Consider the following 14,154-nt stretch of genomic DNA (forward strand, 5'->3'; position numbering starts at 1 on the left):
GCCCCCGCGCTGCGGACGCCCGGGACTCCGGAGGGCCACCCCTCGCTATCAGGCCGGGCCGCGTCCGCTCTCCGACCCCGGGCAGGGCCGGGCGGGGGCTGCGGGGCGGGGCGGCCGGGGCCCCGCCTCCCTCGCCGCGCCTCCGGGTCGCCGCCTGCGCTGGGGAGCTCCGCCGCCGCCGCCGCCGCCGCTGCCCGGGAGCCGGGAGCCGGGCCGCCGTCATGCTGAGCCGGCTCGGGGCGCTGCTGCAGGAGGCCGTGGGGGCGGTGAGGCCGGGCGAGGGGGGGAGAACCGGGGCGCGTCGGGCCTGGGCCGGAAGGGCGGGCGCGGGGCCGGGGGAGGAGCCGGCGGGCGGGCGGGCGGCCTCGGGAAGGGACCCCCACCAGGGCCGCGGCGTCCCTCCCACCCCCGCGCCCCGCTCCCGGCTTCCGGTTGCTTCTTTCCGGATCGCGCCTGTTCCCAGCTCCCCTCCGGGTCGCTCCAGTCCCTAGCCTTCCTCCCCGGATTGCTTCCTGTTTATTTTTCCGGTTCCCCGAGTCTCTCCCAGTTCCCAAACTCCTCTGGGCTGAGTGCGCCCTCGTCACCCAATAGTTTCTTCCCAAAATTCCCCCCCAGTCCCCTCCCCCATCCTGTTTGCCTTCCTGCTCCCCCACGCTCCTCCCTTCCTGGTCACCTGGGCTTAAAAAAATAGCCGCCCCTTCCCCTGGTTCCCAGCCCCGAGGCGACTCCAGGACCTTACTCAGGACTTGGGACGTGCAGGCCCGGACTGGCCAAGTCCCCAGGAAGGCTACGGATACAGTCTAGGGTGGGTGTGGAGCGCCTGGCCCAGGAAATAGCCTTCTGCAGGGTACGAGCGCAGTTTCCAGAATGTTATCTCAACACCACGCCAGTCCGAGTCCGGTTGACCTTGAGTTGGGAGAGGCCAGCCCCGGTGGGGCCCGGGGCGGCCTGCGGGGAAGAGGAGTTTGCGTTTCTGCCATTTTCTGTTGGCGTTGAAGGCTGGTCCGAGGCGCCCACGGCTCCTCTCTTCATTCGGCAAGATAAAAGTGCCGTTTTGATAGGGTAGGCGGGGTGCCCTCCAGTTAAAGTAACCCTGCCAAGAACCTGCCAGTAAAGTTAATTCTTTTGTCTCATAGTATAAGCCCTCCTCCTAATTGATCAGTTTAGTGTATCAAATGTTCTCAAGAGAAACAACCTTGGCTTCCATCCCCTTCCTCCCCAACACACACCCTCCATCAGAGCTTATTATGAATGAGAACAGCCTCAGCCTTAAGCAGACTTGGGAAGAAAGTGAAAAAGCTCCTTCCGCTCCTCCAGCTGCCCCAGCCCTGCTCTTGCTGAAGTCAGGGGCCTCGGGCCATCCTGCTTCAGGAGGGAGTTCCAAAATGATCTCTCGTCCCCTCCTCCCTGTCCCCCATCGAGAGAGCTGCCCTCTTAGAAAGTAACCTGGCACTTCGTCACAACTCCCAGACAAAGCTCCATACACAAGGTGGGTAGGCAGGGCAGACAGGACCCTGGCCCTGAGAAGTGTATTTCAGATGTTTCCAGCGTGGGAATTTCTGTGTCAGTGGTTGGAGGAGGTTTCGGTGGTCAAGGGAGATCTTTTTCGGCAGGTGATCTTAGGCCAATCAGTATACAACGTATTTGGCTGGCCCCATGTGACTGCCAGGAGAGATGGGAACCCCTCTTTTCCCTTCCACCCCCACCTCTTGGGTGTAAGTCTTCCCTGGGCTGAATCACCAGGTTAAAACCCCTGGCAAGTTGTTTGACCCCTTGTCAAGGAGGAAAAGTGCTCCTTCCTGCCCTCTTCTGACAAAACAGAATAACAGTCTTGACAGTTATTCTTGAAAACAGTATCTTTAAAAATAAATCATTTGGTACAATTTCTTTGGTCTGGTGTTATAGTAGCTAATAATAGATTCAGGTGAACATTATCCCCTGCTTTCTTCACTCCAATGGCCTGTTTTGGCTAATCTTTACTCTCCTGTTTCTCCTTTTTTTCCTGGAGTGTTCTTTTGGGTAAGCCCAGCTTAAGGTTTTAGGAGACTATCAATGCATTTTGAGGATAGATGAGATCCCATCACTGACTTGTGAGATGACTGAAGTGTGGTCAAGGGTCAGAGAAAGGGCTTTCCAAGAGACAAGGAACTATGGGAAGGACTTAAGGAGTTTGCTGAGATATTTGGTAAATATCAATGAGTAGGCAGTCTGTGCTGAGCCCTTTAGGGGCAGGCAGAGTTTATATTATATAAACACAGAACCCTGGCCCTCAGGGAGCTCACGGTCTCCTAGGAGAGATGACTGCTCGCCCAGCAGTTACAGTGTCATGTAGAACGTGATAAGATGCAGTCACTCTGTATGGACAGTGTGTTTGGTAGGAGGTGCCACTCCAAGAAGGGTCGTGGCCCCCACAGCTAACTTTGAAAGAAGACAAAATTGCCTGGGCAGCCAAAGCAGGGCAAGTATATGAGGGCCTCTGATTCAGTGTTATTGCTTCCTCTTCTTGTCATTCATTCTGTTCTGTCTCCTACATACAACCCCATGATGACTCTTTCTGACACGGCTTAGAAGATGTCACTGACCTGTCAGAATGTCTGCAAAAAAACAACAAAAAAGCAAAGACTTCTTGGCTTGGCGTTCAAGGCCTCACATACTCGTCAATCCATCCTTGCCCCAGACATACTTTGCAAAGGTCCTTCTGCAGGAAATGTCTCTCCTACATCTCTAATTGTTGAAATCGGACCCAGCTCATCAGGTTTTAGTTCCGGCATGACCTCAGTAAAGCCTCTCTGTTCCGGCTCCTTAGGAGTAACCCTTCTTAGCCCAGAGGTCACTCTCTACCTCCCCTGCGTTCTCACACTGCTTCTTGTGGTTGAGCTAGTCAGCGCAGTTTTATATTCTCTTCCCCTTCACGGCACGTTTCTGGGGCACTGGGCCTTAGACATCCTTGTGTGGCTTCTAGCATCCAGCATGGTGTTTTGTACACCGTAGGCACTCAGCACGTGCTTATTGAGTGAATTATGTAAGGAGGAGACCCTCCATTCTGTGGTGCAGTAAAACGCGAAGTTACAGACAGATGCGTCCAGGGACCCTGGACGGCCTTATGGAGGTGGTGGCTCTGAGCCAGACCTCACTGAAGACTGGTAGGACAGAGATGAGTGTAGGGGGATATGGGACCCCCTGGGTGAAAAGAGGAGAGAGGTAGGAATGAGCACTGTGGGTAGGGACTATTGGATTATGTGTTTTTCTCCTGCAACCATTCACTCTGCAAGAAAAGAGAAGAAATGCCTTTTTTGGAGAAGTTTTCAGGGAAAGTGGTGATTACCAGTTCAAGGTTGGTTCCAGCCAGGGCATGGAAATGGAAAGAGGGGAGGTTTGGGAATTATTCACAGCCGATGAGAATTTCCTGGGGCCTGGGACATAGAAGGAGCCAGAAGAGACGTGGATAGGAGCAGAGCTAAGAGGCACTAGGGGTGCACGAACTGCAGGCTTGGACAGAAGATGCACATTGTAAGGAAAGTGCTTTCTTAATATCCTGCTGACGTTATCCATCTGGCCGAACTGAGCTGTCATGGCCTTCAACACAGATTTTCAGACTCTCAGACTGAGGGGGAGCTGAAATCTTTGTCACTTTTTCTGTCTGCATCATTTTGATTTTACTGCTCTGGGAGTGTTCTGCCCTATGTGCCTCTGTTGTAGCATAACCATGTTGTATGGAAACGATCTGTTTCTGTGTCTGTTTCCCCCATCAACAGTCTCAGCCGCTCTGGGACGGAGTATAGAGTTATGACATGTTGCAGGAGCACAGCCTTTGCAGGAGGGAGGGGGGTCTGGGGAGAGGGGCCAGGAGATTGCTGGCAGCTACGAAGACAACGTGCAAGTGTCCTGGAGAAAATGTGTTACTATTCCTTTTGAGAACCCAGGATCACAGCCGCCATGGGAGGCTCCCCAAGGCCCAGCTCCCACCCAACACTTAGTAGACGGGGGCGGGTCCGTTCTGATGAGTGAGGTTGTGTCTGCTCTCTCTGCAGCGGGAGCCCAGCATTGACCTGCTGGAGGCCTTCGTGGAGCACTGGAAGGGCATCACGAACTACTACATCGAAAGCACAGGTGGGACCTGCTCTCCCTCGGCCCGGGATCCCTGGAGGGAGCAGGGAGGAAGGTGTGAGTGGGGTTACCCTGCAGCACAGAGCTGCAGATGTCCTGGGGAAGGTGACATCCATTGCCCGGGAGTTCAGAGTGGAGGCTGCCCCACCCTGACCTTCTGGGAGAGGAGCTTGTGAGGTAGGAGTGGGCCATGGAGACTGGGGTCTCACTGGCCTGACTCTGCAAGACAGAGGTTGAGCGCCACTTGCCCCCAGCCCCTAGCTGGACAGAGTGTCCAGGCCTTCAGCCCCCAAGTGCCTGTGCCTAGGGCGTACTGATTAAAGAAATGGAATAAATTTCCTCTTTTCCCTAAGCCAGCTTAGAGGGTAGGAAATGAACAGAAACCAAGGCATGTAATGTGCCTGGTCCTTCTCCCCACTGACACTGAGAGCCGAAGCCTTGGGTCATCTGGGCCCATCAGGATCACTCACTGAGGGGACAGAATCTCATTGGTTGCTTTGTGGTCAGTATTCTGGGATTGGTGGAGGCCTACTGGTTGCCTGGTAACCTTTCCTGCATGCCTTCCATTCCACCTTCTGGAGTTCAGACTGGGGTTTGATTCCAGCCTACACCTTTCCCAAAGGCTTAATTTCCAGCCTGAGCCAACATAAGAAATTAAAAAGTGGTCTTCATACACTCTGAGGGACCATCTGAGCGTTCTGTTCAGTCTTGGCGCTGATGACATTTGGGCTGGATGGTTCTTTGTTGTGGGGAGCTGCAGGGGTACACTGTATGTTTAGCATCAGTTCTGGCCTCTCCCCACTGGATGTCGGTAGCAACCCCTCCCCATCGTGATAACCACAAATGTCTCTCTAAACATTGCCAAATATCCCTGTTGGCATAATCACCCCCAGTTGAGAACAACTGCTTTAGACTGAAGATCTTTTTTTTTTTAATTGAGATATAAGGGCATACAACATTATTTTAGTTTCAGGTGTATACCATATTGATTCAATATATGGATGTATTGTGACATGATCACCACCACAAGTCTAGTTAATATCTGTCACCACACACAGCTGTAATCTTTATTTTGTGATGAGAATTTTTAAGATCTTCTCTGACAGCAATTTTCAAATACACAGTACAGTATTATTAACTGTAGTCACCACACTGTATGTGACATCCCCAGGACTTATTTTATAACTGGGAGTTTGCACTTTTTAGATTGAAGATCTCTTGACAGGGAGTCCCCATCTACCAGAAGACTAGGAAAAGTTCTAGAATTGCCTGAGGTCCACCTGGGACTTCACATTGATTTCCAGACTGACTCCTAGACCAGAAGTACAGGGGTGGGTGAGGTGAGCTGCCTTGCTCAAGTGTCTGTGCTTTCAGGAAAAGCTGGGGGTGCTCCAAGGCCAGTCCCAAAGTACCAAAACTTTCTTTATAAAAATACTCTTCTACTCTCTGAGACTCTGACTAAGAAAACCCCACTAACCAGCTTCTCCATCAGGACCTTGGCACCATGCAGTGGGTTGGAGTCTGATCCCATGGTAGTGCATGGATTTTTTTTTTCTTTGCCTTCCATGAGTGTCAAAGGGACATAAAAGGCCCCAGGAGGTTATCTGTTAGGAAAATGCTCAAAGGCAGCTTCTAAATTATATGACAGAGACCCTCTGAGCCCTCAGCTTCTCACTCAGGCGCAGAGCTGGCCTGCAGCCCCAGCAAATACCCTTCTGCAGGCCCCAGAGTTCAGAGAAAAAAGGATGCTGCTTTCCTCTGATAAAGTGCTAGGGCTTGCACACATTCTCCATCAGAGGGCTATCTCCTGGGCCTCACCTAGAAGGTCTTTTGTCTTTTTTTTTAACTTTTTTTTTTTTTTTTGTATCGAAGTATAGTTGAATTACAATGCTGTGTTAGTTTCTAGTGTATAGCATAGTGATTAAGTTATCCATATATATATATTCCTTTTCATATTTTTAATTATAGATTATTACAAGATATTGAATATAGTTCCCTGTGCTATATAGTAGGACCTTGTTGTTTATCTAGTTTATACATAATAGTTTGTATTTGCTAATCACAAACTCCTAAGTTATTCCTCCCAACCCCTTTCCTCTTTGGTAACCATAAGTTTGTTTGCTATGTCTGTGAGTCTATTTATGTTTTGTAAATAAGTTCATTTGTGTCATTTTTTTAGATTCCACATATAAACATATCATATAATACTTATCTTTCTCTGTCTTACAGAACCCAGTATGATAATCTCTAGGCCCATCCCTGTTGCTTCTATTGTCTTTTTAACCAGAGAGGCATCAACTGTTAAATTCCATTTCCTCTGGTCTTTAAAGGAAATGGTTAGCCTGGCCTCCTCCAGGTTGCCCTCCGTCTCTGCCCCACCACTTAGGCCCCATGGGCTTGACCCCATCAAGCCAGAGGGCCCCTCTGCACCCCACTCACCTTGTTTCCTGGATCTTGTTAGATGAAAACACCCCGGCCAAGAAAACGGACATTCCCTGGAGGCTGAAGCAGATGCTGGACATCCTGGTGTACGAGGAGAGGCAGCAGGCGGCGGCGGGCGCGGCGGGGCCCTGTCTGGAGTACCTGCTGCAGCACAAGATCCTGGAGACCCTGTGCACGCTGGGCAAGGCCGAGGTGGGCAGGACCCTGGGTGCCTCTGGAACCTTCCACCTGAGTCGGGGCCCCTGGGTTCCAGGCCCTTCTACCAGTGCTCCTCCTAGTCCCGACGCTGGCGGAGTCAGGGGCTAGCTGGGGGCAGGGACACTGAGGCTGTCTCAGAGCGCCCCACCACCTCCCTGAGGCTTCTGGCCCTTGCTTATTTGCTTTGGGTGGCGGTTCTGTCTTCCGGGTTGAGGACTTGCTCCCTTTCGTTCAGTCCGCTCTCATTCATCAAAGATGTACTGAGGCCCAGCCACATGCCAGACTGTGTCCTAGGAGCTGGGGACCAGGTAGTGATTAAAACACACAAAAATTCTAGCAGGGAGAGGCAGGATAATCAAAGGAGGCCACATATAGTAAGGTCAATAAAGACAACGTTATGGAGAAAAATAAAGCAGGAAGGGGGATTGGCAGCGCAGCGGAGGCCAGCTTCGTGGGAGGGGTCGGGGTGGGGGAGGCGGCCTGTGGAGAAGGCGCCCTCCGCGCGCTGCGCCGCGCAGTGAGGGGAGGAGCGCGCAGGCGGGGGCGTGGCCTCGCCGCCTGCCTGCTGGACACTCTGTCCCCGACCCCGCAGTACCCGCCAGGCATGCGGCAGCAGGTGCTCCAGTTCTTCAGCAAGGTTCTGGCCCAGGTGCAGCACCCACTCCTGCATTACCTCAACGTCCACAGGCCTGTGCAGGTGAGAGGCCCAGAAGCCAAGGGGTGTCTCGGGGTGAGGGCCATGCTTTCCAGAAAAGCTAGGGGGTGCTCTAGGGCCAGTCTCAAGGCACCAAAACTTTCTTCTCAAAAACACTCCACCCTTTGAGACTCTTAAGAAAGCCCCACTAAGCAGCTCCTCCATCAGGACCTTTGCCCCCACTGTGCAGCAGGTTTGAGTCTGAACCCATGGCCGTGCATGGTTTTTTTTTCTCCCCCCCACCCCATTCTCCCCTCTCTTCCCTACCACTCCATTCCCCTCTGTCTCTGTCCTGCCCCCCTTCCAGAAACTTCTCCGACTTGGTGGGACAGTTCCTGGATCCTTCACAGAGAAGGAGGAGGTGCAGTTCACCACCGTCCTCTGCTCCAAGATCCAGCAGGATCCAGCCCTGCTCACGTACATCCTGGAAGTGAGCGCCTCTGGGGAACAGGAGCAGGAGGGCTCAGACCCCAGGGCAAGCCCGGTGGCCCTTCTGAGAAAGTAGGACGGAGCAGGTACCGGGGAGGTCCTCCAGCTCAACGCTGAGGCCCTGGCAGCCAGCACGTCCTGTACTCCCCAGGGCCATCATGGGGAATGGTCTGCACCATGGCCTGGTCTCAGCCAACCTCCCTTGCAGGGTAAAAAGACTGTCAGTAAGAAGAAGGCATCCAGAGAGGCCGCCACCCTGCCCAAAGAGGCAGCCAGCGTCAAGGACAAGGATCACCCCCACAGCAAGGCTCCTGACGGGGGTCCCTGTGGGGCCCGGGTCTTGAGCACCCAGCCACCTGCTGAGACTGAGGAACCAAATGGGGGGATTGGGGAGAGCAACCTGATCACCTCCCTGATTGGCTTGTGCAAGAGCAAGGTGCTGGCTGCCGAGACGTGGTGGGTGGGGACGGGGAGGGTGAGTGACTGGGAGGGCGCTTGGGGGTTCAGCTGCTTGTCCCTGAAGTTGTATTCTCATCCCCTAGAAAGGTCGGGTGGCTCTGAAGGCCCAGGAGAACCTGCTGCTCCTGGTGAGTGTGGCTTCCCAGGCCGCCGCCACCTACCTGGTGCAGAGCAGCCCTTGTTGCCCGGCCGTCGTCGAGCACCTTTGCCAGCTGTACCAGTCCCTGCCCTCCTTCCTGGACCCCGCAGACATCGCTGCTTTAGAGGGCATTAGCTGGAGGTAGGCGCTGGGCCAGGGAGGGCTGGGCCCCATCTTCAGTGGCCAGAAGCCCTGCCTGTCATCTTTCTGGTGGTGGCTCCTCTTGTTTTCTGGGGGGATGGGGACCCCTGCTGGCCACCCTCTTCCTGAGGTTACAGCCAATGCCCCAGGACCGTCTTGCACTCCAGGAAAGCATCACTTTGGCTTCTGCCTTCAGAGCCCCCAGTAGAACTGACCCCCAGCATCAGAGGTTGCAGGGCAGAGGACAGGAGGGCCCAGCTTCCAGGATGTACCTGAAGCGGGCCTCACAGACCTCCCTCACTCGCCCTCAGGTTACCCAGTGCCCCGTCCGATGAGGCTTCCTTCCCTGGCAAGGAGGCCTTGGCTGCCTTTTTGGGCTGGTTCGATTACTGCGACCACCTCATCACAGAGGCGCACACGGTGAGCAGGGTTGGGCACCGACAGGGCTCTTGAGGGTGTCCCCCACTTCACGCTGCTCCCTCGAGAACCCAGGGGGTCTCTGAGGAGTTGGGCGGGGCCCTGGCATCAGCAGGGACCCTCTCTGCCTGTTGCGTTAGGCACTGTGCAAGGTCACAGCTATGTCTTAGTGGAAAATCGTTGACAGAAGTATGTGTTTAAGACGTGCTCTTTGGCACCCAGGTGGTTTCGGATGCCTTGGCAAAGGCTGTGGCTGAGAAGTTATTCGTGGAGATTCTGCAGCCCCAGCTCCTACATGTGTAAGTGATGTCCAGTTCCCTCGGGCGTGGCCTGGTCTGGGCAAACCGCCCACTCCACCAGGCCCCTTCCTGTGCCTGAGGCCAGGGACCGCCTTGGCCAGAGTCACGGGAGTCTATGGGCTCCATCATTGATGTTTGCCATGCTGGCCCCCCTATACACACATCGGTGGCTCAGAGCCACGTGGGCTAACAAAGGCCTCCTGCCCTTGGCCTCCGGACCTCAGGAGGGATGGGGAGTGAGCAGAGAAATACCAGCCGAAGATGTAAGGAAGCCAGGAAAGGGTTCTGCCTGCCACCACCCTCCTCCTTCACTCCCTGCTCCCAGTGTCTCTCCCCTGCCTGGCTCAGTGTGCTCTCCCGGTAGGTCTGAACAGAGCGTCCTGACCGCCACCGCCCTGCTCACAGCTATGCTGCGCCAGCTTCGCTCCCCTGGGCTGCTGGGAGAGGCCGTGGCCTTCCTCCTGGGCACAGACCAGCAGCCTGCAGTCCCTGAGGACAGCCCCCACACCCTGTGTGCCCACCTCATCAGGCACTGCGACCACCTCTCTGATGAGGTGAGGTGGGAGGGCCCTCCTCTCTCCTTGCTCCCCTCCACGCCCTGCCCAGGGGACTTCCTGAGCCCTCCTTCCCCTTTTCATTAGCTTTCCAGGTGGTTCTACCTTGGAGGCATTCAAACCCAAGCCCCTACTGGGGAAAGAAAAAAAAAAAATAGCAGTGACCTGGTGATTAGAAGCCAAACTGCTTTTGTCACACAGCAATTTTCTGTGATCCCATGTGATGGCATTTTTTATTTTGCAAACTCTTTTTGTATTCATTTGCCTTGTTTGAGGCTGACAGCCACTGTGGGGTAGGTGAGGCCGGTGTTCCATTTTTCAGACATGGAAACCAAGGCACAGAGAAGCCCACTGGCTTGCCCGATACCACACATCAAATTAGTAACGGAACCGGGACCAGCCAGACTTCCGGTTCCTGGGCCAGCACCCATCTGCTCCCCCCAAAACCTGCCGCCTTAGCCCCTGGCCGGGGGAGGTGACCCCCCCCACCCTGAGGGGACTCTTCTCATCTGGGTGAGCAGTTCCCTGGCACCCCAAGAAGCCAGGATGGGAAGGGGGTGTCCTGCTGACCCCTTCTTGCCCCAGATCAGCAGCGCCACACTGCGGCTGTTTGAGGAGCTGCTCCAGAAGCCCCACGAGCACATCGTCCGCAGCCTGGTCCTGTGTCACCTGGAGGGCCGCCCTTACGTGGCCCGGGGCTCACCTGAGCCCGAGAGCTACGAGGACACCCTGTGAGTGAAACTCGGTGTCTCTGGGAGTCCTCAGGCTGCTCGGGAACTTCCTCTGCCCCCCAGCACCCCACACCGGTTCCCCCGTTTACTGGTGCCATGATTGTCTGCCTTGGCACAGGGATCTGGAGGAGGACCCCTACTTCACAGACGGCTTTCTCAACTCCAGCTTTCAACCCTCCACAAAGCCTCCCCCTGCCCCTGCCACCAACCCCGATGGCAAAACTGCGGTGACCGAGATCGTCAACAGGTAGGGGCAGGTCAGGAAGTCTGGGCCACCTGAGTTTTGTTCCATCTCTGGCCACACCCTTGATGGGGGGCAGCCTGGGAGGGGGTGTTCCCAGGGGGCTGGAGATGGAGCCGGGCGGCCCAGGTGAGGCCCCTCCACACCTAGGGTCCTGTTTCTCAGCTTCCTCTGCCTTGTTCCTGAGGAAGCCAAGACCTCGGCTTTCCTGGAGGAGACCGGATACGACACGTACGTCCACGATGCTTACGGACTGGTGAGTGTAAGACCTCGCCACTCAGAGCACGGAGCTAATGCACTCTGCATCTGTGATCTGCCTGGGGTGCTCCCAGCTCTGGCCAGGAGTCCAAGCCCCGCCTGCCCGCGCAGCTCCCTCTGTCTGCTGGTGCCTCCTGACCACCCGGCCTGCTTCCTCAACTCTCCCCGCCTGTTTCAGTTCCAGGAGTGCAGCTCCCGAGTCGCGCCCTGGGGCTGGCCACTGGGTCCCCCACCCTTGGACCCCCATGAGCCCGAACGGCCTTTCTTCGAGGGTCACTTCCTCCAAATGCTCTTTGACCGCATGTCCCGGATTTTAGACCAGGTAGCCAACAGGGCTGGATGCCAGCCACACGGTGAGGGCTTCTGGAGTCCTTCGGGAAAGCAGGGCCCAGCCATGGGGGTCCAGTGGTCCGTTTTCCAGCTTCACAACCCACCTCAGCCCCTACTTATCCCCAGGCGGGAAGCCCCGTCTCGCCTCTGCCCCACACGCCCTAACATGTCCTGGCCCTCAGCCCCAGGGAATCCATGACACACACATCACGTGCGTCTCCCACACGTCTCCCACACATCCACACTGGCCAGGCGCCTTGCAGGGGGGGTGTGAAAATGTTCACCCACCTCTGCCAGCCCTCAGCTTGTCCACCCTGCTCCCCACAGCCTTACAGCCTGAATCTGCAGGTGACCTCAGTCCTGTCCCGGCTCGCCCTCTTCCCCCACCCTCTCATCCACGAGTACCTCCTGGATCCCTACATCAGCCTGGCCCCTGGCTGCAGGAGCCTGTTCTCTGTGCTCGTCAGGGTAAGGATGCCCGGGCTGGAGGAAGCGTGCCAGTTGGGGCAGGGGGCATGAAGGGAGGGGGACCGAATGGGGGGCTGGGGGCTGCAGGAGTGGGCACCCTTGCCAGCGCCAGGGGATACACAGGTTCTGCCCCTGTCCCATGGTGCGGCAGAGCCAGGGACCCAGCGGCCGTGTCGCTGGTCTTCCCCTCAGTCCCTTCTTGTTCCTGCTCTAGGTGATTGGGGACTTGATGCAGAGAATTCAGAGAGTGCCCCAGTTCCCAGGCAAACTGCTCCTGGTGCGCAGGCAGCTGATGGGCCAGGTCCCCGGGGAGCAGTAAGTAACCGAGGGAAGTGGGTGGCCAAGGAGGAGCCCTGGGGTGGGAAGGCAGGGTTTCCGGGTTGGGGAGGCACCAGGCCGAGGGCAGAGGGGGGCCCGTTGCTGAGGCCGGTCCTCCTTGGAAAGTGTCTGCCTCTGGGTAATGGGATGTCACGCTGGGCACATTCCTGATGCTGTGACCCTGGTGCTGTCTCCCCCAGGCTGGACCACCAGACCCTCCTCCAGGGCGTGGTAGTACTTGAGGAATTCTGCAAGGAGCTGGCTGCCATCGCGTTCGTCAAGTTCCCCCCACGTGGTCCTCACCTGTGCCTCTCCACACCCCCGGAAGGGCATGTCTGAGCCAGGAGCATGACGGGAGGGGACACTCCTGTCCACACCTCTGCTCAAGAGCCGCCACCCTCCTCCCAGGGCGGAGGCTTGGCTCCGTCTCCTCTACATCCCAGGGACCACAGCCCATGCGGAGGCCTGGGCTTCTGCTCCTGGGTTAACTCAAGAAGACCTTGGCCTATTGGCCACACCAGATGGGATTTAAAGGCATGGGTCTCTGAGGTACCAGAAGCCAAGAAGCAAAAGAGATGGCTTCCTGGGCAGCATGGTGTCCTCAGGTCTTCCCTGGGGAGCTGGGTGATGGCCAGGTGGGCACCCAGACCCTGACCCTCATGTGCTCTATGCTTGTCACCCATCTGTATGGGCCATCTGCGGCCAGAGCCAAGGCCTGAGACTCAATTCCAGGGGCACGAGGGGCAGTGCGCTAATGGCTTCAAAGCTGGTCAGGGCCACAGGCGAGAGGAATGGGGGCATGGCCTTGCCTCTGTCACACCAGGTACCATAGACGCTGCTGAGATTTGACATTTCTCCTGCCTTCTTGGCTTAACCCTTGGGGAAGGGGCAGAGGACAGCAGGGGAAGCCCCCTCTTCCCGCTCGACCCTCGTGGAGACTGTTGCAAAATTCCCAGCCGCCTTGTGGCAAATGCCCAAAGCATGCTCCGCGCCCAGGCGGGGGCAGCTGCTAATGAGAAGCTTGATGCAACTGCAGCCAGGGCGGGAGAGGGCCTGGGGAGCTGGGGGGCTGGGTGCCAGGCTCCAGTTCCAGCTGGTTTCTCTCTGGCGCCTTCTGAACCCGTCTCGGCAGGTCCACAACACCTGGGCAGAGGGGCTCAGAGACTGGGAAAGGCCAGGCCTCGCCCTTAGCTTTCTGCCTGCTGTGTTCTCAATGGAATACTCTCCCAGGGGTGCAGGAAGCTCTGGTGAGACCAGGATGACCACCTGGCCAGAGGCCCCCAAGGCCTGGCGAGGAGGGGCTGGGGCGCAGGCAGCTGGTCGTGGTGGCGTTCTCCCTGCGTGCCCTCTGTGGCTAGGGCTGCCACCCAACCCGGCCCGAATCTGTCTCGACCTGCAGGAACACAGGCGGCGCCAGGCATTACCTCAGCAAACTGCAGTCGCTGGCTTCGCTCCTGGGCAAGGAGGAGCAGCCAGAGCCCCTTTCGCTTCCTTTTCCTGCCCATGCCGCTTCTAGAAGCAGGCCGCAGGTTGCCAAGAGGTGACATGAAAGCAGAGGAAACTCAGTGACCTCTGCCTCTCCCGCATTCCTCCAAGCTGGGGAGGATTTCACTGCTGCTCCGAGGACACCAGGCATGTGCCTGCATGTGTGCGCACACGTGGGCGTCGGTGGGGGACGGGAGCGGAGCTCAGCGGGCCAGCTGGGTCTGGACTCCTGGATTCAGAAAACATTCGTGCGTCCGCGGGTCACACACACTCCCCTCCTCGATGTGCTTGGGTGCTCACACTGCGTCGCCCCGGTCAGCATGGCAATAAATGGTGTGGTTGCGTGGACACGGCTGCCCTGCTCTTCTCCACCCGTCGAGTCCTTCTCCCCAGGACTCCACTGCTAATTCGGGCCCATTTTTCCCAGCTTGGGAGTGGAGCGGG

General features: G+C 56.7%; 1 protein-coding gene across 1 annotated transcript; it reads left to right on the top strand.

Annotated features, from left to right (window-relative positions):
• The first annotated feature begins 152 nt into the window (after window positions 1–152).
• On the top strand, window positions 153–14,058 carry FHIP2B (FHF complex subunit HOOK interacting protein 2B). The gene is made up of 17 exons (XM_031442252.2): window positions 153–266; window positions 4,032–4,110; window positions 6,569–6,741; window positions 7,340–7,444; window positions 7,749–7,871; window positions 8,079–8,306; window positions 8,413–8,609; window positions 8,921–9,029; window positions 9,249–9,325; window positions 9,690–9,879; window positions 10,465–10,610; window positions 10,729–10,857; window positions 11,017–11,107; window positions 11,288–11,431; window positions 11,767–11,907; window positions 12,122–12,222; window positions 12,426–14,058. Exons 1-17 carry the CDS (start codon window positions 222–224, stop codon window positions 12,562–12,564), a joined length of 2,217 nt encoding a protein of 738 aa, XP_031298112.2. The 5' UTR covers window positions 153–221; the 3' UTR covers window positions 12,565–14,058.
• Window positions 14,059–14,154: the final 96 nt, after the last annotated feature.

Source organism: Camelus dromedarius, chromosome 36, assembly GCF_036321535.1.
Source record: "Camelus dromedarius isolate mCamDro1 chromosome 36, mCamDro1.pat, whole genome shotgun sequence".
In the NCBI taxonomy this organism is placed as follows: Eukaryota; Metazoa; Chordata; class Mammalia; order Artiodactyla; family Camelidae; genus Camelus; species Camelus dromedarius.